The 24182-nt window shown below is 43.2% G+C and overlaps 2 protein-coding genes, 1 long non-coding RNA gene and 1 other non-coding gene across 4 annotated transcripts; all 4 read right to left on the reverse strand.

The window, feature by feature from the left end:
- Positions 1 to 598: 598 nt before the first annotated feature.
- LOC139823445 (U1 spliceosomal RNA) lies at positions 599 to 759 on the reverse strand. The gene has a single exon (XR_011734771.1). It is a non-coding gene; the product is annotated as a U1 spliceosomal RNA (small nuclear RNA).
- A 10021-nt stretch (positions 760 to 10780) lies between these two features.
- On the reverse strand, positions 10781 to 13362 carry LOC139822696 (uncharacterized). Its single transcript, XM_071794649.1, has 2 exons — positions 12058 to 13362; positions 10781 to 11962 (listed from the first exon to the last, which is right to left on the reverse strand). The coding sequence occupies exons 1-2, from the start codon at positions 13360 to 13362 to the stop codon at positions 10781 to 10783; spliced, it is 2487 nt and encodes an 828-aa protein (XP_071650750.1).
- Positions 13363 to 13498: 136 nt separating this feature from the next.
- Positions 13499 to 14749, reverse strand: LOC139822697 (uncharacterized). Its single transcript, XM_071794650.1, has one exon. The coding sequence runs from the start codon at positions 14747 to 14749 to the stop codon at positions 13499 to 13501; it is 1251 nt and encodes a 416-aa protein (XP_071650751.1).
- A 3337-nt stretch (positions 14750 to 18086) lies between these two features.
- On the reverse strand, positions 18087 to 18948 carry LOC139823345 (uncharacterized). The gene is made up of 3 exons (XR_011734749.1): positions 18910 to 18948; positions 18649 to 18848; positions 18087 to 18176 (listed from the first exon to the last, which is right to left on the reverse strand). It is a non-coding gene; the product is annotated as an uncharacterized lncRNA (long non-coding RNA).
- Positions 18949 to 24182: the final 5234 nt, after the last annotated feature.

The following is a 24182-nucleotide window of genomic DNA, read 5'->3' on the forward strand; positions in this document are numbered from 1 at the left end:
TGAGGCTAGACGGGGGCTTTTTGAACCAACAGCGGACGACACTGGAGTCACTCCAGCAAGTGATCGACTTAATTGGAGCTGAAATCGATTCGATTAAAACAGAGATGCATCTGGTTAGCAGGACGGTTGCGCACAATTCGAGCCTCGGAATCGTTATAGTCTTGAGTGGGGCTACCCTTGCAAGCATTAGGCTCACGTTTGATTTGGAATTGGATGATCGAACGAGCAAATAAGTCACAGCGGCGTAAGCTCGCTCGGAGGCATTACAAAACCCGTGAATTTGCGCCGAACTTGTACGGTCGCTTAAAGTCCAGCGGGGAATTGAAATTTGGTTTAGAAGGGGCAATTGCTCGCAAAACAATCGCCAATCGATAGCTAGTGTAGCTAGTCGTTCAGGAACTGGTTTGTCCCATCCTACCTTAAGAAGCCACAATTGTTGAATAAGCATCTTCGGAGTAATGATCATTGGGGCTAACCAGCCTAGTGGGTCAAAGCACCTTGCAACGATAGAGAGAATCTGGCGTTTGGTCGGTGGCATCGAAGCCGGGAGCTGAATGTTGATGTGGAACGAGTCGCTGAGCGGCTCCCAGTTTAATCCTAGAACCTTCCCTCCTCTTCCATCAAAAATTGTACGCCCGAGATATCCACATTACGGATATTCGCAAGGGTCAGCTCAACCGTGGTGCAATGGAAGAGCCTCGCCCTGGAGGAACCGCCTTCATGATCACGGTAACCTCTATGTGTGCGCCAGGTAAGTTTATTTCCCTCCTCTAGTGGTAGGTTTAAAGCCAACCACTAGCCAACCCGTGATTTGTATCTTCAATTCCAGCTAACAACGTTGGATTATTACTAGCCCACTTTCGTAGCGGGAGTCCCGCGCGCGCTAGGCATTCTGTGACTTGAACTCGTTTTCGTATGGCTCCTTCCTTTGAGTCGTCACCGAAGATTAAGTCATCCATATACCTTTCTTCATCTAGGATTCTTACTGCGAGAGGGAACTCTCGTCCTTCATCTTTTGCTACTTGCAGTAGTACGCGTTGCGCCACATATGGAGCGTTAGCGGTGCCGTATGTCACGGTGGTTAAAATGAAGGCTTGAATTTCTTCTTCGGGGGAAGGTCTCCAATAAATCACTTGGTAGTGGAAATCTTTTGGATCCACTAGAATTTGGCGGAACATCTGAGCGATGTCGGCGGTAAAGACATCGGAACATGCGCCAGTTTAAGATGACGGATATAAGTTCCGGTTGTAGGTTGGGTCCTGGCAGCAAGTAATCGTTCAGGGATGTTCCGTTACTTGACGGTGCCGATGCGTTGAATACAACTCTAACCTTTGTAGTCGTGCTATCCTTCACGACAGGGTGATGCGGTAAAAAGACGGTTTGATTGTTTCGCGCCCCCCTCTCGAAAAGCTTCATATGGTTGGATTCTAGATATTCACGCAGAAATGCCTGGTATTGTTTATTTAACTCTCCGTCACGGTGTAGTCTTTTCTCAAGGCGTCGATAGGAGGCTAGAGCGATAGCTTCTGTATCCCCAATCGCTATTGGAGGATCGGTTTTGAATGGTAAGCGTACAACGTATCTTCCCTCGGGGTTGCGATAGTGCGTTTTTTGAAAATGATTTGTACATTGAATCTCAGCAGGGGTGAGGTCCCTGTGAGGCGGTACTTCCTCAACTTCGAAGAACTTGAGTAGCTCCGAAGTGACTTCTCGAGTGCTAGCAAGGTGCGCGTGAATAGTTCGCCTGGAAGGGTTATCCTTAGAATACGCACCTGAAATAATCCATCCAAAAATGGTATTTTGGAGGATCAGTTTGCTAGGAGTCTCCTTGAGTATGCCCTCAAGCACAACATCGGCATACAAGTCAGCGCCCAATAGAAGCTCTATGGTGGCTAATGACGTTGGCTTGGGATCGGCCAATGTCAAGCCTTTAGTAAACGCCATATCGAGTGGCACCTTAGTTGGTACGTAAGCGGTTATTTTTGGCAGAACTAACGCCTGACATTCCAACTTACCTCGTGTTGGATCTTGTATTGAACTAATTAGCAACGAAGCCGTCGCTTTAACGGTACTTACGGAACGACCGCCAATACTGGCTACGTATGCGTTTGTATTTTTACAACGAAGTCTTAACCATTGAACTTGATTTTTGGATACAAAGCTAGCATCAGAACCCGGATCGATCAAAGCTCGAGCTTGTATTTGACGTCCTTGTTCGGATTCGAGATGAACCCAAACAGTAGCGAGTAAGACCGCTTGAGTTGGGGCCCTCGCTTGGGTAGCAACGTGAGCGTGGGTGGCATTAGAGTCCGATTGTTTGGATGTATTTGACTTGGAATCAGATTTAGAAGAGGAGTTCGGAGCAGGTGATATAGTAGAGGGACCAGGTTCACTCTTGTGTTCATGCAACAACGAATGATGGCGTCGTTTGCAATGATAACAACTAAAGGAGCTGCGACAATCAGCTAATACGTGACCTTTCGTAAGGCAATTTATGCAAAGATAATTTTGACGCGCTTACTTTTGGCGTTCGGGAATTGACTTTGACTTAAATTTCTCGCACTGATTTATCTTGTGAGCCTCAGAGCAAACTACACAATTGTCGGTTACTGTCCCGTGATGAGATCGCGAAATCTTATGACTATTTTTGCCTTCCTTCTTCCCAGCTGATTCTGTTGACTTATCGATAGGTAATATGGACTCAGCGGCTTCTAACGATCTTATCCTAGTATCTAAGAATTTAGTTAACTTTTCTATTGTAGGATAATCACTGCCGTTTTCCAGGTGCACTTCCCACTCTCGTCGAGAGTGTTTATCAAGTTTTTGAACTAAACAAAAGACCAAAATGTCATTCCATTCGTCTACAAGACGTTGCAGCGCCCGCATTGCATTTAGGGATTCAGTAGAACTGGCGCGCAAGCTCTTTAATCCATTTACGGCATCGCCGGAAGTGACAGTTTTTATTGCAAAAAAGTTAGTTAAATGCGCATCGATTATGCTTCGCTTGTTTTTGTAATGATTCTTAAGGATATTCCAGGCAACTACGAAATTATCGTCGGATAATGAAATATGCGAAATCAATTTGGCAGCGTTGCCAGTGACAACAGACAATAGATAGTGTAGCTTTTGAACATTGGTTAAGCCAACCCGAGAAGTAATTAACGAAGTAAATATATCGCAAAAAGCAATCCAATCTGTGAGAATATCTGAGTGAGAATTGAGGCACACTAATTGTCGGAAGTTTGAATGCAGAAGATTCGTGGAAGGCAACAGCGCCGGGTTGAACGACGAAAGTCGTTCTTGGAACTGTCCTTAGGACTGTTGTTCCTCCGCCCGCGTTGGCCAATGAATAGGAAGCGAGTCTCTCTTGGAAGAAATTGTAGGCCGTCAGGTAACTTTCCTCCACTCTTGTTAGCTGCGACTCGGTAAAGTACGGTAGCGTAGTACGCTCCGCAGTCGAAGCGTGAAGTTTGATCTGCGTTAAAGCTTGCTGTGATTCTTCCCAGTACTTCTCAAGCAGCTTGGCCCGACCTTCTGTGACAGCTCTGGTCTGATTAGATCTACCTATCTTATTGTAGTTAACGATAGTGTTTATAATGCGCCGGGCATTATCCTCGAAGCGTTGCAGGGCTTCTCTTACTTGCCCAGCAGCTTCCTCCTCGGAGTGAGCCATGACGGCTATGGAATCCGCACGTTAGAATGACTGTAGACGGAACGTAAGCGGGGCAGCTTACTCTTGCTTGTGTCGCTCCCCCCTTCTCTCAGCGGCTGCCGCATGAAACAAATACGTGATAGTCAGCCGTCTTTACTTATAGGGCGGCCACCTTGCACGTGTCTTTCTTGAAGCCGTTGCAGGTTCAAACTTCTCTCACGGGCAATACACCTCCCTTGCGTTAGAATGAACGAAATAATGTTTATTTCGAGTGTATGAACGTTTTCTCACACAAATCCGCACCCAAATCCGGCTCAAAGGACCAGAAATGTTTAGTATAATGCAGTCCGGACACAGGATGGCTTGCACGCGGGTAGGCTCTTGTGGCACGCGCGATAGTGTGGTAATTAATAGCAAGACGGAGGGTACAGTCCACTTGTAATAGTCCTTTATTGTTAATTAGCACCAAAATGGTAGCAGCGTAAGGTTTTAACGAGAGAAGTCGCGTGGAGCCGAAGCTACTTTATAATTGAGCTGTTACAATCACGATGCTTCGTGACCTTTTGCTTTCGACTGACTGAGACACGTCACATGCTTTCGCTCCAAACTAAACGGCGAGAGGGCAGTAGCCGACACATACCCACATTCCACAATCGCTCAGTATGTCTGCTCGCAATCGCGCAATACGAAACAATTCATTTCAAGAATACACAATCTTTTTTTCGTCAAACAAACGGTTAATGTGTCGTTTCCTATTTCACAATTCTTAAGCCCAGGCTTCTGCGCGAGCTTATACTTTAACCCTCAGGGTACGGACTGGGTTAGCGTAACTCGAGCGAATTTTGAAAGTAGCGCCATTTCAAAGGAAGTGAATGGTGGGGGTCCGTACCGAGGGGGGGGGATCTTTGAGGTAGCTACTATGTGAGCGCCAAGGGGCAGCGTCAGTCTACGCTGGTGCTCAAGTTATACGATTTTGAAAATTGAACTCGAGTAGTCTACACCCAGTCCGTACGGAACGTTACAAAATCCGTGTTTTTCAAAAAAAAATTTGTGTTTTTCGAGTATTTGCTGCAGTAGAGTATTCTGGTATGTATAATTTACTATTTTTAATATACTTTTGTGCATTCTAACCTCAAAATGATGCTCTGTAGCATACCAGCATAACTCAGCAAATTTTATTTAATAATCAATTTTTGTTATTTATTTATATTATACTAATCAACAACATCTAAAAGAACTATTTTTACTTTAAGATATTTTTTTTGCGTTATTACGATAAATCAAGCAAGTAACGTTATATCGCTATCGCAAAAAAACGGGTATTTTCATAATTAAAAAAAAATATACTTTTTGGAATAGATCAAAAAACGAATTCAGCCATTTCAAAGAACAACTTTTTAGCTTTTAAACGCGACTTATAAAATGTCGATATTTTTTTTTTATAAAGTTATGCAATTTAAAAGAAAAAATGAATTTTTATAAAAATTTTTTGAGAATTGTTTAAATTTTCAAATGTATCTTTGTTTAAACAAATAATGTAATAAATCTATCAACGCCATTGTATTTTTGAGAAAATTTTCGATCAAAAAAATACAGCCCGATATACAGTCAATCAAAGTCGCCGGGTTAGGCTAACCCATGTCCGTACGGAACGTAACTTTTTTATAGTCCGTACCCTGAGGGTTAAACAGAAAGAGTCCGAAAAGGAGAGAATAATGAAAGAAGCGAGAGAAGCAACCAATGAAAAAGAAGTATGGAGATTTATAAATAGAGAAAGGAAAAGCAGAAAAGAGGTATGCGAAGAAATAACGGAGATGCAGTGGAACAAACACTTCATGGAGTTACTAGAGGGAGTTACGGTAAAATCGCGTGAAAAAGACAGGAAAGGAGAGAAAAGAGTAGGGAGCAAAGAAAGGCAGGAGGGAATAAGAAGAGAAGAAGTGGAAGAAGTAATCAGGGAAATGAGAGAGAAGAAAGCTGCAGGCACGGACGGACTGCCAAAAGAGGTATGGATTTATGGAGGCGAGAGATTGAAGGAAAAAATATGGGAGATATGCGATACAGGATCAAGGACAGGAGAAATAGCTGGAGATTGAAAAGAAGGAATAATAGTACCGATAGTAAAAAAAGGAGAAGGGAAAGCGCAGGATTACAGAGGGGTAACATTAATGAACACAAGTTATAAAATATATGCAGCAATATTGGCTAAGAGGCTTGAAAAAGAGGTAGAGGAAAAGGGGATACTACCAGAAACACAGACAGGATTTAGAAAAAAAAAGAAACAATGGAAAATATATATGCACTAAACTACGTGATTGGATGAGCTATGAGCAAGAAAAAAGGGAAGCTGGTAGCAGCATTTATAGACCTGAAAGCAGCATTCGACTCTGTAGATAGTGATAAAATATGGGAAGTAATGAAAAGAGAAGGAATCAATGAACAGCTGAGGATAAGGATAGAAGGCCTATACGAGGAAACAAGATGCGTAGTGAGAGTAAAGGGAGAAAAAGGACCATGCTTTGGACCATGCTCTGGACGGTCAAAGGAGTTAGGCAAGGATGCCCACTGAGCGCTATGCTATTCATTCTTCTGTTGGCGGATATAGAGGAGACAATGAGGAAGGGACAGGACGGAGAGGGGTAGTAGTAGGAAAAATAAAATTTTGGACATTAGCATACGCGAATGACATAGTAGCTATAGCAGAGGATGAAGAGGAGATGAAGAGAATGCTGAAAAGATTGGAAAAATACTTTGACAGAAAGAAGCTAAAAGGGAACGTAGGGAAAACAAAGGTAATGAGATTTAGGAAGGGAGGAGGTAAAATGAAGGAAGTAGAGTAGAGATGGAAGAAAGAAGAAATAGAAGAGGTGAAGGAATTCTGCTACCTAGGGTACACATTTAAAAAGAACGGAGGGCAGGAGGCGCATATAAACGAAAGAGTAAGGAAAGCAGCGGTGGCAATGAGACAGGTCTGGGGGATAAGAAAAAGAATTTTCGGAGGGGATTGTGTAAGAAGGATAAAGCTATTCGACTCACTGGTAGCAAGCATAGCGTTGTATGGAGCAGAGATATGGGGATGGAAAGAGAGAAAGAAAATAAAAAGAATGCATGAAAGGTATATAAGGTGGACATTGGGCCTAGACTGGAGCACGCCCGGATATATGCTGAGGGAGGAAATTAAGAGAGACAAGATAAGAATAAGTGCTGGTAAAAGGGCGATAAAGTACGAAGAAAAATTGGAGAGTGGAGAAGGAAACGAGATTGCAAGAGAGTGCTGGAAGGAAATAAGAGAGAAGGTCAGGAAGAAAAATCAAAATGGGAAAAGGAAAGAAGAAGTTTCTATGAGAAAAGAGGATATGCAGTCGAGGAGATAAAAAGAAAGAGAGGGGAGGGATGGAGCAGCATTAAAGATTTAATAAAAAGGGACAAAGACATTCAGATTCAAGAAAGAGACGAAAGGATAAGAGAGTCAAAGTACAACAAATGGTACAAGGAAGTAGTAGAAAACAGAAGGCCGGAATACCTGGAGAGAAAAGGGAAAGAAAAGTCTATGATTAGGATAGCAAGATTCAGATTAAGAAATGAGATAAGAAGTGATATACATTATAAGTATACATACGTTTCAAATTCGCGCACTTTTGCATGCGCGTGCGGCCACTGAGCATGCGCATATGGCCACAAGGCATGTTCGTAGTCGCTACATGACAGGTCGGTATGACAGGAATTATAACCTGAATCCTGTCAACTTTTACGTTTAATATATCGCTTCGCGGAACAGAGCAACACTTTTTTCTGCCAGATTCGGTCGTTTTGTGCAAAAACGCGTCGATTAAGCCTAAGTTCAACGAAATCGGTGAGGAGGCCACTATTCTTCAGATTTACCGTGAAATTTTCTATGTAGCTCTCTAAGCCTGAATTTTATAAGAATGTCATCATCTCATGATCCATCTTTACTGTTACAATAACTCGCGAGAAAACTGCACTGCGCACTGCACACGTTTATACAGGACGAGAAACAAAAAAAAGTGACGGGTGTGCGCGACGCAGCCAGCTATTAGCCATCTATTAGCAAGCGCAACTTGATTCTACCGACTTGAGTATATTATCTATTTAACCAAAAGAAATACTTATTTAAATTTTCAATTTTAATATCGCGTTTATTTCAGACCAAAAGTATATTTCTTTATATGACACTATACATAATACAAAGCTATAGTGCACCGTGTGCAAAGTTGCACCGTGTGCACGTCACAGTCTTCCCCATTCCCATCTTTGTATTGCGCGCGTACTGCCGAGTTTATAGTTTTCAGGAAGAAGCGGCCGGAAGGCCCGTTTCGACAGCGTGGCGCCATCCGCCGGTGCGGCGAAGCGCCCTGATCTAGGGGGCTGCGAGTCGAAGCCGCGGGAATGATCCCGGTACTGTTGGGTCGATCGCGAGCGTGGACGGACGTCCGACGAGAATCTCCCCGTTGTACCGAGAATATAAGCGAGGGCGGCGGCCCTAAGAGTGACAGTGAAGGAAGGAAGGACGATATGTAACCGGCCAACCATCCCGGACATCAGGTATCGGGGAACGGCGGGCGGAGTGTCGGGTATCGTGTCGCGCTAAATTTTGAGAGACGCGTAGGCTTGTTTGAGAGTTTCCTTGCCTACGCGCCATTGCCGTGAATCCACTGAGAGGATTATCGCTTTTCGTTTCGTTTCTACGGGTAAGACATAGCCCGCCCGCTGACTCCCCGTAAGAATACCGAAGGGGCGTCCGTTTCTTCCCGACTCGACCGACCTGGTATCGGATTGTGCGGATATCACAGTAAGGACGGTGTGGCGCCGGCCGCCCGTCACGAGGGTGATGCGTGTCGCGTGGTAAAACCTCGCGGGTCGGCTCAATAGTCCGTCGCGTTAGATTACCGTTTCGAGTATTTTGAGATTACCGTTTATGATTATCGTGCCTATCGATTAGTGTGTAAGATATCGGCGTTCCCGTTAGAGTTAGTTTTCACTTATTTTGTAATCTTCGTCGTGCGGGCTTTTCACGCGTATGGTCGTTCTGGGGCGTGTCGGCCTCTGGATGCGTAAATTACCGCGCCCGGTACGGGAAATGTGAGGCGTCGGAATACCGGACCTAGAGTGAGCCTTCCCGAATAAGGTGTCCGAAATCGACCGCTATTAACGTTCCGAGATTTAGAGTATGATTTACTCCGGCTGAGAGTACCGCACGCCCCGGGCTGAGTTAAGCTGGCCACACACACTTTTCGTAGAACGTAACAGTAGGGTTTTGACCAATCGCGTTGCTCAATTCGGCCGTCTGTAACCGTAGAAGTAACAGTAACAGTAGTGATCGAAAATTCAGCTGGCCACACACACTTTCCGTGGAACGTAACAGTAGGGTTTCGACCAATCGCGTTGCTCGATTCGGCCGTCTGCAATCGTAGAAGTGTAGCAGCAGTGGTCGAAAATTTCAACATGTTGGAATTCTACTGCTACGGTTTTATAGATGGCCAATCAGATTGCAAGGTTGTCTGACATCGTAGTTTGGGCGATAAACGAAACATCCATGAACAAGCTGCATAACCACAAAAATTTGGGTAAATATCGGATTGGAATCTTGTGAAAATAAAATCGTAAAATGGATCATTCGTACGACAAAACATATTATACGGACCCTGAAGATTCACAAGATATGTATTCACAAGATATGGATGTGTCTGTGACCGAATTGAATATTGAATCCGATGCTACTTTTATCGACGTCGTGAGAGGTTATCCTCATATTTATGCAAAGAATTTAAAAGATTTTAAAGATAAAAATGTACGTGAACGGTCATGGGTGGAAATAGCATCTGTTATGAATTGTTCAGGTATGTGGAATTATACAGATTTGCAACTAAAATTGAACGGGGATAGTTTCGCCCCGGAGGCAAGATTTGCGATATTGTTACTCGAAGGACCAGAGGGGGGTTGTCGATTTCCCCTCACGACTATCAAATGTTTAACGCGAAGGCAGAAGCGCATGCAACGAAATGTTAAGCAAAGCGACTCACCGTGTCGGCCGTCGTCCCCGTGATTCCGCCAGTCCTCGTCCTGTCCTCTGAACTTGGCCGCTCCGTGGGTCTCGTCTCGTTCGGCATGCGATTGCAAAACTCGTGCAAGCAAGCAAGCGGTGGAGAGCAAGCGATAGAGCAGGCAGGAGAGAAAGCAGTAGGGAACGTGTGCACTCCCGGTTGAGCGAGGCGGCAAGGCGATTCCGTGGTTCGTTCTGCCCGGCGAATGTGTGCCGTAAGACGGCTCTCAGAATATGTGTGTGTGCCGCACGGCGGCTTGACGAAAAAGTTCTGATGAGAGGTGTGTCCTCTCCGAATATTTGACGATGAGTGTTCTCTTCCCCGCGGTCCTGGAACATGTCGCTGCGGGCGAGTAGTTGTTCCCTTTCCGGGGGGGGGGTGGATACCGTCGGCGGATGGGCGATGGCAGCACCGACAGGTGAGTCGCATGATTTGACTGCTCGTGATCCGCCGACGTTTCACGCGAGAATTACAAATGACTTATGCAACTAAGTATGAACTATATACGACTACATAAACATGAAGTGACTATACTAACGACTATACTATATACAAGGCGATACGCCGAACATACCGCCCACCAAAATACGACGTATTTTCTACGCCTGAACAGATTCCTCTGGCGAAGTGTCCATCGGCAGTGGGCACAACTTCACCAGAGGACGGGTAAGCACGCCATATGCCGTCCGCACTGTAGCGACCCGAGCGACGCCGTCACGGCCCGGGTGCAGTTCCACGATTCGCCCTCGCCTCCATTGCAAGGGAGGGGCGTTTTCGCCCTTGACCAGGACCAGTGTGTCCTTTTTTACCGTAGGTGCCGATTGCAACCACTTCGGTCGCTGTTGGAGGGTGTGCAGGTATTCGTCATGCCACCTCTTCCAAAACTGCTGGTGCATATGTTGCACCATTTGCCACCGATCGAGTCTGTTCATCGGCACCGGGTTCAGGTCAGGGTGTGGAATCGCCACAAGAGGCTCCAGGGTGAGGAAATGCTCCGGGGAGAGCACCCCGAGGTCGCTGGGATTTGAACTGGTGGGACAGAGGGGTCTGGAGTTTAGGATAGCTTCTACTGGGTTACGAGCGTACTGAACTCCTCCACGGTGAGGATCTGTGTCCCCACTACTCGCTTCAAGTGGGTCTTCATCGATTTGACCCCGGCTTCCCAAAGGCCACCGAAATGCGGCGCCGAGGGGGGGTTGAAGGCCCACTGGATTTGCTCCCGTTCCGAGGCGGCCTGCATGCAGCCGACGAGCTCTCGCTGAGCTCCAACAAAGTTGGTGCCGCAGTCGCTGTATATTCGCGAGCAACGGCCGCGTCTAGCGATGAAGCGCCTCAGGGCTGACAGGAACGATTCTGTAGATAGAGAAAAGGCGAGCTCTAGGTGAACTGCCTTGGTTGCGAAGCAGACAAAAAGGCACACGTAGGCTTTGAACGGGGCTGCTCCGCGGGAACGACGATTGTAGACTGGAAATGGCCCAGCGTAGTCGACTCCGGTGATCGAAAAGGGCTTAGCCTGACGTACTCGATCCAACGGTAGGTCCGCCATGGGCGGTTGCATCGGGCGTGGATTCGCCCTGAAGCACCGATAGCAGCGCGATAGGCAGCGTTTAAGGGCCTGATGGGCCCCCAGAATCCAGAAGTTTTGTGACAGAATATAATGTAACGTTCGACGTCCCGGATGCAGATGTAGGCGGTGGGTGCGCTCTACTATAAGTTCCGTGAGTCGATGTCGGTTAGGCAGCAATGCCGGGTGTTTAGCCTCGTATGAGATGGCGGAGTGGGTCAGCTTGCCGCCCACCCTGAGGACTCCGCGAGCATCCAAGAAGGGGGCGAGTTTTCGCAAAGGTTTGGAGCAACTCTGATTGCGTCTTAAGCTACTGATATTCTCTGCGAAACAACGAGATTGTACAAATTTGACGAGGTATAACAAGGTCGAGTGAAATTCGATTTGGTCCACGACGAAAGTGAGCGCATTTGGTCTAGTTTTGGTAACGAATCGGAGACAATACGCGAACACTCTGACGAGTTTATCTAACGACGAGAAGCGATCGAGAAGCGAATCGACAACAGTAATGGAATCTACATCATCAGCAGGATTTGTGGAAACAAAGGCGCGAGAATTTTCTTCCTCCTCGGGAAGATCCTCAGCTTCCAATGTCGTTTCTGGAGTGGGTTCGAATTCGACGAACCACGCAGGACCGGTCCACCACAGCGGGTGATCGCGACTAGTTCCTGGGGGAACAAGCCCCTTGAGCAACAATCAGCGGGGTTAGATTTGGTATCGACATGTTTCCAGCAAGAAATGTCTGTGTTGGACTGGATGCGTGCGACACGATTACGCACGAACGTCTTCCAACGGTGCGAAGCCGAGCGTATCCACACGAGGATAACCTCAGAATCCGACCAGGCGTATGTGTCGTCGACGGCAACTTTAGGTCGGAGAATTTTCGCGACATATTCCAACAAATCTGACAGCAAGACCGCCGCGGAAAGTTCGAGTCTCGGTAAGGTGATGGCCTTGAGTGGGGCCACCTTTGATTTGGCGATGAGCATACGGATTATCACCCCCTTCTCGGTGACGAGTCTAATATATACAACGGCTCCGTAGCCCTGTTCGCTCGCGTCACAAAATCCGTGGATTTCTCGCCTGACCACGTTATTTACGACCGCGATAGTACGAAGTATACGAATGGAGGCTAACGCGGAGAGCTCCGACTTGTATCTTTCCCATTTAGAACATATTTCTGAGGGAGGCCTGTCGTCCCACTTTACTTTGAGCATCCAGAGTTGCTGGATCAATCGTTTGGCCATGAATGTAAGCGGGGTCAGGAACCCCATGGGATCAAAGATGCGAGCTAATTCAGAGAGAATGGTGCGTTTGGTGCAATCTCTGTCCAACGGGTTGACCTGAAATCCAAAGTCGTCCGTTTGAGGGTACCAACGAAGTCCAAGAACCTTAAGAAACTGGTCTTCCGGCGATTCAAAGGATAGTAACGACTGGCTGCAGAGTTCCGGATCCAGATCAGCTAAGACCGACGGATGGCTACTGGCCCATTTTCTGAGTTCGAAGCCGGCAGTTTTAAGCAAGGCTTGTAGTTGCCGCTGAAGCTCGCGGGTCTTCTCCACTGACTCGACACTTGTCACCACATCGTCGACGTAGACGCTCTTTTCCAATGCAGCCGCGGCCAATGGGTAACTTGTTTTGCTTTCGGCCGCTAACTTTAACATGCAAGCAATCGCTATGAACGGAGAGCATGTCAATCCGAAAATGACAGTCAACAAAAGGTAGTCCGAGATCGGATCGTTTTCTGAGAAACGCCACACTATTCGTTGATAGTCACACTGACCGAGTTCGACCAATATCTGAAGGAACATCTGTCTGACATCCGCGGTGAGCGCCACGAGACCGAGCCGGAACATCAATAATATCACAACTATGTCTGATTGTAATTTGGGACCGGATCGCAACATTTGATTCAGCGAGACGCCGTTCAGATCCTTAGCCGATCCATCAAATACGACGCGCAACTTCGTAGTCGTGCTATCCGACTTGAATACCCCATGATGGGGTAGGTAAAAGACAGGTCCGTCCACTGGGAACGGCTGCTTGATCAGTTTTATATAGCCATTATTTAAGTAATCCTGCATGAATTTGCTGTAATTTATTTTGAATTCTTTATCCGATTTAAAGCGCCGCGGCGCCGCTCGAGTGAGCGAAATCTGTTCACGGCTACTTGACGCGTGCCAACGAAACAAAGTTTATTCTTTATGAAGGGATACGATACTACAAATCGACCAGATACATCGCGACGCGTGGTCTGCGCAAATAATTCCTCGCACGTCTATCTTCCTGTGAATACGGCGGAGCCGTGGGAATCTCGTCTAACTGCCAAAATCGACTGAGAGACGCGTCTAATGAATCGAGAGTCAGGAACGAGTGTATAGACCGAGATGCCTGCGTCGATACCGAACCGACTAGAACCCAACCGAAAATGGAATTAAAGGCGTCCGGTTCGCCCTTCTTCCCTACGCGACGACCGTCTCGAAGCAATGACGTAAAGATCTCTGCGCCGATTAAGATATCGATGGAGCCCGGTCGGTGATACCGCGGATCCGCGAGTTTCAATCCCTCTATGTGTTTCCACGCTCTTTGTTCGACCTGGCTACTAGGTAATTGGGCGGAGATGCGTGGGAGAATCGTAGCCTTTATCGGAACGCGAGTATTGCCATTACCCTGTACTTGAATCACGAGTGAGGTGCTATCTCGAGTAGCAGCCGCCTTAGTATCATTAACCGCTAGAACTACCGTGCGACCTTTGGTTTGTCCGAAACCACCCTTTTGCATGCAACTGTCCGAGATAAAGTTCAATTGACTAGCACTATCTAAAAGCATGCGAACAGGGAATAAATTCCCGTGGACGTCGAGAGCTTCGGCTTGCACCGTTGACAGTAATACGGTCGAACTCGATTTCGTGACGCTGGTCATGGTGACGAGGGGTTCATTATTTTGTGGCGGCAAACTCTCGTCGACGGCCGATTCGGAAGGGGCTCCGGTATCCGCCGGGGTGCCCGCTGGACCCGAATTCCGTCCGAAGTGCAATAGGGTATGATGCCTAGCCTGGCACGACCGGCACGTCCCCGTCGACGTGCAGTTGTTAGTGCCATGACCCGCGCGAAGGCAATTGAGACACAAATTCGCGGTTTTGGCCGTTGAATGCCTCTCCCGAGGGGATAATTTCAAGATTCGAGGGCACTTAAACACGAGATGTTGTTCCTTGCACACCGGACACTCGGCGGTTCGAGTTGCAAGCGACGAAGCCGACGCGGACGATTGTGATTTGAACGGCATGGTCGACGGACCCGAGATGGCCTCAAGGACCTTACAGTGCTCGGAAAGAAACTTGATGAGTTGAGCGTATCGCGGTATCTCTTCGGCCCGATGGACAGATTCGAACTTTTCCCGCAATGATCGGGGAAGCTTCTCGAGTAGGAAATTGAGCAAAAGGAAATCCCACGAATCGGTAGGGAACTTCATCAGGTTTAGCGCGCGAGTGTTTTCGGTGAACGTATCTAACAATTTATGGAGGTGTCACGTCTGACGGTATAATCACCGCTATATTCCAGCCGCATAAATTTTTCGATTTCCATCCTAATTGCACAGCACCTGAAAACAATATAAGAATAAATAATCACACCTTAACCTAACTGTCACAACAATCACTCAGCTGATGCGAGCACGCGTTCTTAAAGTAGTAGACACAAGCTTAGAGAACATGGCTGCCTTAAGGCCTCTTTTCAAGTTTAAGCCCTATTTTCATGAATTACACTATAAACTTTTGGACAATTGCTTGTTAAAATTCCCCAGAATCACTAAAATTGATCGTCAATGAATATTACAAGCTTTATGAGATCCTTTATGCAATATAAATTCAATTCAACACACGAATAAATACATGTTCCATAAGAATAAACTCAGGAAATTAAAATAAAATATAAATAAATAAATTAAAAACAGATCATTTATAAAAACATAACCTTTTGTGCCCGAAGAATATTATCACGCTGAAATAATAATTATCTTACTAACATTTCTCAAACATGATTGTTATAAACAATTTAATTATATTATTAACAAACTTAGCTAATGTGACTGATGGAACTATCACAAAAAGTCAAACAACTTTTGATTATAAATCATTGTTGGATCTCTCAAAATAAACTAATTAACAATAAAATTTATCATAAAAATATTATTAAAAATGATGAATAAAATCACTGCAGACACTCAGCAGAGCATGTCAAGTAACCTCACAAAAACCCCTACATCATATATCTTCTTAATTCCGAGATATAAGTAAAAATTACAGAAATCCATAAAACACAGAAATTTCAAACAACCTAAAATAATGCCCTTAATTGTCTGAATACAACAAAAGAAACCCCATTTCTTTATCTCTTACCGTTCTCGAGTTATAAATTATTAAAGTTTCACGTCTGCCATTTTGAATTTTCTACCCTTTAGACTTACAAAGACCAAATCACTTTTACATTAATATTTTAGTCTTATACATTTTAAAACCGAAAAATTTCATTTCCGAACAAAAATTTTGACACTTAATTATTATGATAAAAATGGAATCTCTCATACTCCTAAACACCAGTAACGTTAACCCCGATTTTCTATTTAAATTAATTAAACTAATAAACGAGATTAAAAATTGAACATTAGCTCCATGAAAGACGAGGATAGTTTAATACCAGTTCATAAAGAGTAAGACAAGGATAGCCATATATATACTTTTAATAAATTAAAATAAAAATAGAAAACGAATAGTTTGAAATGAAAACAATATAAACGCGTATAAGGAATAATCATTAGAGTCATTCGATAGAAAAACATTTACTACATAATCGTTTATTTTTGCAACTTACTTTTATAAACAATCATAAACAAATTATTGACCATGTCAATAAATATTTTTAACTTATACCTTGGATCACGTATAACAACTTTTATATAAGTCTAAACCATGTCACTTTTCTAATAAAAGCGCTATAAAATTCCAAGCGAAAAGACACCCGTTATAAGGGAGATATCCCTAAATAATGCGGTTGACATATATATACATCTATGCAAAACGCATCGTTTGGGACAGAGCGACTAAACTTTAATATATTCCAAAATAATGATGACTAAAAAATACCCTTTTCATACTCCTGATTAGCCTAAAACCTCCTCTTGAAAGTAGTATATAAAACATAATTGTTAACGATCCGTTACACCTAATTAATTAACAAAATATATACCTCCGTTTGCATTACGACCCATAATTGCCAATTATATATTATGAACATAAAACTCGTTCTGGTAAATACAAATTTAAACCGCGCACGTAAACTCTGCATTAGTACACCTACGAAAAATGATAATAACTTTTATTTCTACAATTGTTTATTTACGAAATATTTATAACAATAAAATAAAGAGTGCTTATAAACGAGATGATATTAGAAATTCAAAACTTCTTAAATAAAGAGAACATAACAATATTAATATGCAAATTAAAGAGTACCAATTTATTTAATTAATAATTTGTTATTAACAAACACATTATATTAACAATAAAATTTTCCAATGCTATATTATGCTCTAGTGAAAGTCCTACAATATATTTCCTATACATTCCTATCAAATTCCCAACCATTCGCAAGATATAAAAATAATAAAAATCTTATATATATATATATATATATATATATATATATATATATATATATATACAGGGTGTATTATTTTAAATGATTCAGCTGAATATCTCTTAAAGTAAAAGAGATTGGAAAAATTGTTTCAGACAAAAGTTGTTTGGTTCGAAGGGGGACATAAGATGGTGTCATTGGTTTGACCATGGATGGTCGTTTAAAACTCACGTAAACGACACCTTTAATTTCTTAAATAAAAACCCCTATTTTTCAATGCATATTCTTGTAGCTAATCTCGAGAACTTTTCAAAACACTATAATAAAGTATTTTTTCGTTAAAAACTTTTGGAATTATAAGGCTTGAAAGTTCTAGTACTTTGACATAAAATACAAAATATCTTGTAAAACATTAATTTTTCGGTAGTTACCTTAATACTTTTATGCACAGAATAATGAGACAAATCAATTGGTATGAAAAAAAGGCATAGTTCGTTTAAGAAAAAATATGTAATTTGCAACACGCATCTGCATACTTTTTCTTGAAAGCAACCATGTCTTTTTTTCATACCAATTGATTCGTCTCATTATTCTGTGCATAAAAGTATTAAGGTAACATTACCGAAAAATTAATGTTTTACAAGGTATTTTGTATTTTATGTCAAAATACTAGAATTTTCAAGCCTCATAATTCCAAAAGTTTTTAACGAAAAAATACTTTATTATAGTGTTTTAAAAAGCTCTCGAGATTAGCTACAAGAATATGCATTGAAAAATAGGGGTTTCCATTTAAGAAATTAAAGGTGTCGTTCACGTGAGCTTTAAACGACCATCCATGGTCAAACCAATGACACCATCTTATGTCCCCCTTCGAACCAAACAACTTTTGTCTGAAACAATTTTTCCAATCTCTTTTACTTTAACAGATATTCAGCTGAATCACTTAAAATGATACACCCTGTATATATATATATATATATATATATATACAAATTAATTTTATTAATTTTTTGTACTAATGAGAATGCTGACCATTTCTATCTGCACGATATATTATTAATCTGATATTAGAATCATTATTATTACCGCTAACATCACTTTCATCAATATTATTATTAACAAATATATATATATATACTTACCAAAATTAAAATAAGTATTGAGCGTCACACGCCGAAACGTTACTCACGAACCTGAGAAAGATAGAATTGTATATGCGTAGCATAAGGAACGCGAATCCGAGCGAGATGCGAGTATTGTACGATCTGAAAAAGAGAAAGAGAGAGTCAGATATATTATAGTAACTGTTAGACAAAGAGAGCAACATCTTTTATACTTTAGACATGCTAATAATGACTTTAATTGTACTAATGAATTATTCTATTGAATGTAAAGTATGTCTGAAGAATCTTAAATAATACTTAACATATATTTGCACATTTTAAAACTAAAATATTAAAGATTTCTTATTTTCCTTTATGATAAAAGTCATATTGAAATTTTATGATGAAAGTAGGTATCGCTCTCAATACAAATCGTTGTTAGACTAGAGAATAAAAATGTAATTCAGATGAGTCACCTGTATGACTCATTCGAGTGAATCTAGTCTTTGCATAGACCATATATGGACATGTCGAAGCGGAGCGCAACGCATGACCATATAAGGTAATGAATTTCAAGACATCACCCCATGACTCATTGCTGGCAAACGAACCACACCACTAGAAGTAGACTCACATCCGCTAGACAACGCCTTATGACTCATTGTAACGAGGTGCGGTCACCTCCCACTACCGTTTCCAAAATTGTATAAAAGCGGAATCTTTCACCCTCTCGACGGAGAGTCTCTCGACGGAGAGTGTGGAACGAGCCAGGAAAGGTCACATATCTTATACTTGTTCCATCCTCCCACATAAGCCACTTGTATCGTAAAAGTTCTACAATAAATATCATACTCTTTTATATCAAAAGAAAGATAAAGATTATTGAATTACCTACCTTCGACGGATCCAAGGAGCCATAATCTACATCGCCGACCAACAGCTAATTATCCTGGGGTTTTACCTCCTTAACTGCAAGAAGAACCCATAAAAATTGATTTCGACGGAGACGTTCTGCCGGATCGAGCCACCTCGCATCACCCAGGACGTCACAACGTATTACACACACGGCCGTATTACACACACGGCCGTATTGCATACACGACTGTATTGCACACACGGCTGTATTGCATACACGGCTGTATTGCACACACGACCGTGTTGTACACACGACCGTATTACACAATGGCCGTATTGCACACACGACCGTGTTGCACACACGACCGTATTACACACATGGCCGTATTGCACACACGGAAGAGCGTCCCGTTTGACCAGGTTGCGATTAATCACAGCCACTCACAGCCCCCGGTGTCTGGAGTTTTTCCACTGGATCAGCTAATTAGAAATTTTTACGGACGGCCGGATCAAGCAACGCGATTGGTCGAAACCTTACCTTACTATTACTGTTCGAGAGCACGCGGTTGCGCGAGATTGCGCGAGGTAATAGGACGACCACAAAAGCAAGGAGAGAGACAGCAAGTACAGAAAACGATAAAGTATATAATGTTCCAAAAAATCAGATATGTACAAGTTATTTACAGTCCTTTTCAGGTGAAGAGCCGTGAGCGCGCACAGACTTGAGCACGGCAAAAGCGGCGAAACGCAAAATAAATCGCAGGTGCGAGTACAAGTGCGGTTGGCGAAGTGAACAGCGGTTTAAGCGGTATAAAGCGGTGTACTGGCGGTGATCTACGAACGACATTTGACCCCGCGCCGAGGCGGCGGTCGTTTTATCGTCTCGGAGACGAGCCTCCCTCCAGGCTAATTGCCGATAATTTCGGGGAGGTGATTGGCCACCGGCGGCCTACGTCATCGTGCATACGTCACCGTTTCAAGTGACGACCCGAGAAGATCGTTACATGTTTGCGCTCGTTTTGCTTGTAGCATGAATCTTTCTATTGTGTGAGCGCGGTGGCTTGACTTTATTTGTGCCCTCTGTCAGCTGAGGCTATGTTTGCAAGCAATTAGCGAACTTTCCAGAACGTGAGCGATAAAAAGATCCATGCTATAATTCGACAACGCTAAACTTTAACGTCGACAAATTTAATGTTGACGAGGCTGCTTGAAATGCGATTGCGATACCGCGTTGGATATTTTATCCTTTCGATCGCTAGAATGCATATGAGTTGCGATGACTTTACTTCCTGAAAATCACGCGAGAATTACGCATGATCTTAAACAGTTACGTTTTACCTGGAAAGTGTGTGTGGCCAGCAAAACCATGGCATAGAAAAACTTAAGGCCTCTACATACGAATTGACAAAGCAGTAACTAGAGCCCTAAGGGTGAAGTCCCATATGAAGCCAGCGTATGGCGTACCGAAGGCGAATTTTTCGAGGTTGATGGCTTAAGTTAATGTTTTTTAGGTCGTAGAACAAGAATCTGTAAATAGTTTTTTCGTAAGTTGATGCAATAAAAAATTATTAACAATTTATTTGTTTAAATTGCCCTAGCAATCAAACTATACATCCTACAAAAAAATGAACTGGAGAAAATTTGTTTCTCTTTTCACGACGAACAAAATAACGTTTGAATTTTTTCAAATTTTGATTATTGACGGAAATGTCAATTTTTAGGTAATGACTGCCTACGCGTCGCGGAGTATCCTAGGCGTGCGCGCTCGCGCTCACTTGTATCGTTAAAACAATTGAAACTCTGAACTTGCAAAAACACGCCTACGTGCGTAGAAGTCCAGTATACCTCGCGTATGGCTGCTGATCGTAGGTGAATATTTTAGTCTGTATTTTTATGTGATAAAATGTTCAAAAAGGAACTTAAGCGTCAAAAACCAATCACTAGATCTTGTACAAACTCGCATCTTGATACACTTGGTCTTCGTGTATTATTTGTAGCAAAGATCGCGTGTTCAGTCCCGAAAAAAGTGTCGATTACAAAACGAAATAAAAGCCGAAAATCTTCTCCACATCTCATGCCAACTGCGTGATGAAGTATTTCGCCGTATTTCTCATTTGTCCGCAGTAAAAGATATCCTCACTGCTGGTATTTATTATCATGATATCCCGTGCATGCAAAATTACGAAAAGCGATATAAACGTACACATCAAAATACAATACAGGCCCAATGCAAAAATTCTGACGACTCGGATGTAGAACTCACGAATGCCTCTGTGAGGCCAAAAGCATGTATTGAAAATGTTCTTAACTACAACGACCTCAAGATTCGTTTAGAATCTAAAGAAGCTGTCACACTTAGTAAAGTTCGAGATCAAATCAATCAGCGGATGGGGCCTGAATTTTTTGTGAAAAATGCAGATGTGAAAAAACATCTCTTAACAACATTCGGAGATCAAATCCGGTTTTGTACTCCCACCGACCAATCTAAACCAACATTTTTCTTCCACGCTAGTATTACTGTCGAAGATCTTGCGCCATTTTATTTCATGCAAAATATTTACACAAAATGCGGTAAAAAGCTACAAAAGATATTATTAAAAGTCGATTTTGGTATGGAAGATAAATTTTGTGATAACAAGGAATTAGAGCAATTATGGAACGATATGACAATTCCTGATGAGATGTTAAACCTTTTTTCTGGGTTATTCAATTTTGCAGTAGACGATATTTTAATTTCAGATACGTCTGATGATTTAGAGATTGACGAGAATAAAAACCAATCGATGAGCAACAAGAAATTGTCGAAAAAAAATTGTGAAAATTAACAGTTTATTTCAAACTATTTATTATATTTTACACAATGGGTTAAAAGAAACACCCTTGCATGCCATGACTAGACTATCTGTACACTCAATGACTAAAAGTAGTTCTCTAGTTAAAACCTTGAATCGAACAGGCATGAGTATTTCATATGATCAAGTGCAGCGGTATCGCACTCAATTGGCATTATTTACAATAAAAAAAAGTGCATCTAATGTATTTATTCCAGCTCACTTTGACGTAACCAAATTTACTACGGCAGCTTTTGACAATTTTGATCACGAAGAAGTGACAAATTCCGGACCTCATGGTGCACATGATACCGTCTCCGTGCTGTTTCAAAACAAATCTTTGGTGGTGCCGTTGAAGCAAAAAATCTCTGAAATGAACGTTGATCAAAGGAGTCGCAAACTAGAAGCTGAACTCCCATGCCAACATCAGAAGGAATTTCAAAAACCAAAAGCTGAAACAGCCATTTTTATACCGGTAAATGCACCAATATCGGCACATTTGACTAAGCCGGATGAATATAATAAAATAAGATTCGATGATCTTATCTGGTCGTTGTGCCGAATGAAAGTGACGGAAACTATGGATCACGTGCTGGATAAAAATGAATTTCAAGCAATACCTGGCTGGTCAGCTTACAATTCAATTTTAGTTCATCATCCACGTCCAAAACAAGTAGTGGGGTTTTTTACCAATTTTCCCCCACCCTGTTACTGAATTTGCGACAGTTTATACAAGTTTGGGTAATTTTAATAATGTTCTGCCGCAGTTAAATCAACAATTGTTACCAGTTTTTTGTGACGAAGGTGTTTATCACATTGCTAAACAAATTCAGTTGTTGCGACCAAGAGAGTTTCCTAATCTTATTTTAATGCTTGAAAACTTTCATTAAAGTTCTATTGGCTTGTATAAGAAAATATCTAAAAGAAAGTGGTGCTGAAAATGTTTTCGTCGAAAAAGTGGAGTAAATACTGTCGAGCAGGTAATGACAGGACCAAATTATGCCCGATTAATGAAAGCATTTATTATGCTTGGAGAGGTGATACGTCGGCTTCAGCTCGACGCATTTTTTAACCAAAGTCACAATCGATCATATGATGATGAGATTCTATCAATAACCGTAATCCAGGACACATGGAAGGAGCATGACTTTTCTGAAACTTGAGTCCTTTTTGATGACTTGAAAAATAAAATAGGATCTTTTGTCAACAATTTTTCAGAGTTTATTGAAGCAAGAAGTGAGGAATCAGAGATGTTCAAGTACTGGAGTAATGTAGAATAACTAATCCAGCTAATGCAAGACTTAGTTCGAGCTGATCGCTGCGGTGATTGGAATCTGTATGTCTACACAGTGAGAAAAGTCCAGTCGCTTTTTCACATTTTTGATCGTACAAACTATGCTCGATGGTGCTCTGCATATCTTAATGATATGTTACTGCTACCTCAAACACATCCTGATATATATAATGAATTTTTATCTGGACGATTTACTGTTAAACAGTCAGATTCATCATTTACATCTGTTGCGACTGACCAAGCACTGAAACAGACTATTAATCGTTCACAACGTAGTTCGTCAGGCATCATTGGATCGACGCGGAGAAAAGAATTCGTCGCTGCATGGAATCTCGTTTATCATGAGATGCTTGCAATCACAAATTTATACCGTCGTATCACTGGCATTAACAGTGATAACTATGAGCTACAAGTGCCTCATGAATTGTCGCCTGAAAGCGTGAACCAAACCGAAGAGTTTGTTGATAAATTTATCAAATATTTTCAAAAGCACTGTAATCCTTTTGCTCCTGGGTCTTAGCCCCCCTTTTTTTCGACTACCGGGTTCCCGGGCCCGAAGGCCCGGTATATGGCCCGGTAGTCCCCTCTTTATGGGAGGGGGAAGATCCCCTCCCTGCCACCGGGGAGAGGCAAGGGGCGTGTCGGATTTTTTACCGACTAAAACCCAGCGGGTGTCTCTCTCGGCGCGTTTGGATGGGAGGGAGACGGGTAGCGTGATGATTCGTTCGCCGCCCCCCCCCCCCGCGCCACGTCCTGACTGGACGTTCCTCTCGGAAGGATGAAAAGGGGGCTGTGTGTCCCCCCCGGCCCTCCGTGCAGCCGACCTAGCTGGCTGCGTCCTGACTTCTCGTGGCGGGCTGAGGGGACACCAGTCTGGGGACACCAGGATTTCTGCGGCAGGCGTGCGGTTACCCGACCCACGGCGCCCCAACGGCAGCTGCGGGGCTCCCGCCCCCAAAAAGGGGGCGGGGTGCAGGCCTAAGAAGACCCGCTGCCAAACCCACAGTGCCCCAGCGGCAACCGTGGCGCTCCCGTCCCCAGAGGGGGGCGGGGTGCAGGCTTAAAAAGACCCGCTGCCAAACCTACAGTGCCGTCTACTGACGGATGTTGTGACCGAGGGTGTGCTGCGCCGAGTCTACCTCTTCCGGGCAGTGGTGGCAGCCGGTGGTGCGCTCCTTGCCGATGCAA

Source organism: Temnothorax longispinosus, chromosome 12 (genome assembly GCF_030848805.1).
Source record: "Temnothorax longispinosus isolate EJ_2023e chromosome 12, Tlon_JGU_v1, whole genome shotgun sequence".
NCBI classification, from domain to species: domain Eukaryota; kingdom Metazoa; phylum Arthropoda; class Insecta; order Hymenoptera; family Formicidae; genus Temnothorax; species Temnothorax longispinosus.

Coding starts and splice junctions, on each gene's coding strand:
- LOC139822696 (XM_071794649.1), bottom strand. CDS start 13,362: ATGCAGGATTACTTAAATAATGGCTATATAAAACTGATCAAGCAGCCG. Junction 11,963..12,057: donor CGCACCGTTGGAAGACGTTC/GTGCGTAATCGT, acceptor TTGTTGCTCAAG/GGGCTTGTTCCCCCAGGAAC.
- LOC139822697 (XM_071794650.1), bottom strand. CDS start 14,749: ATGAAGTTCCCTACCGATTCGTGGGATTTCCTTTTGCTCAATTTCCTA.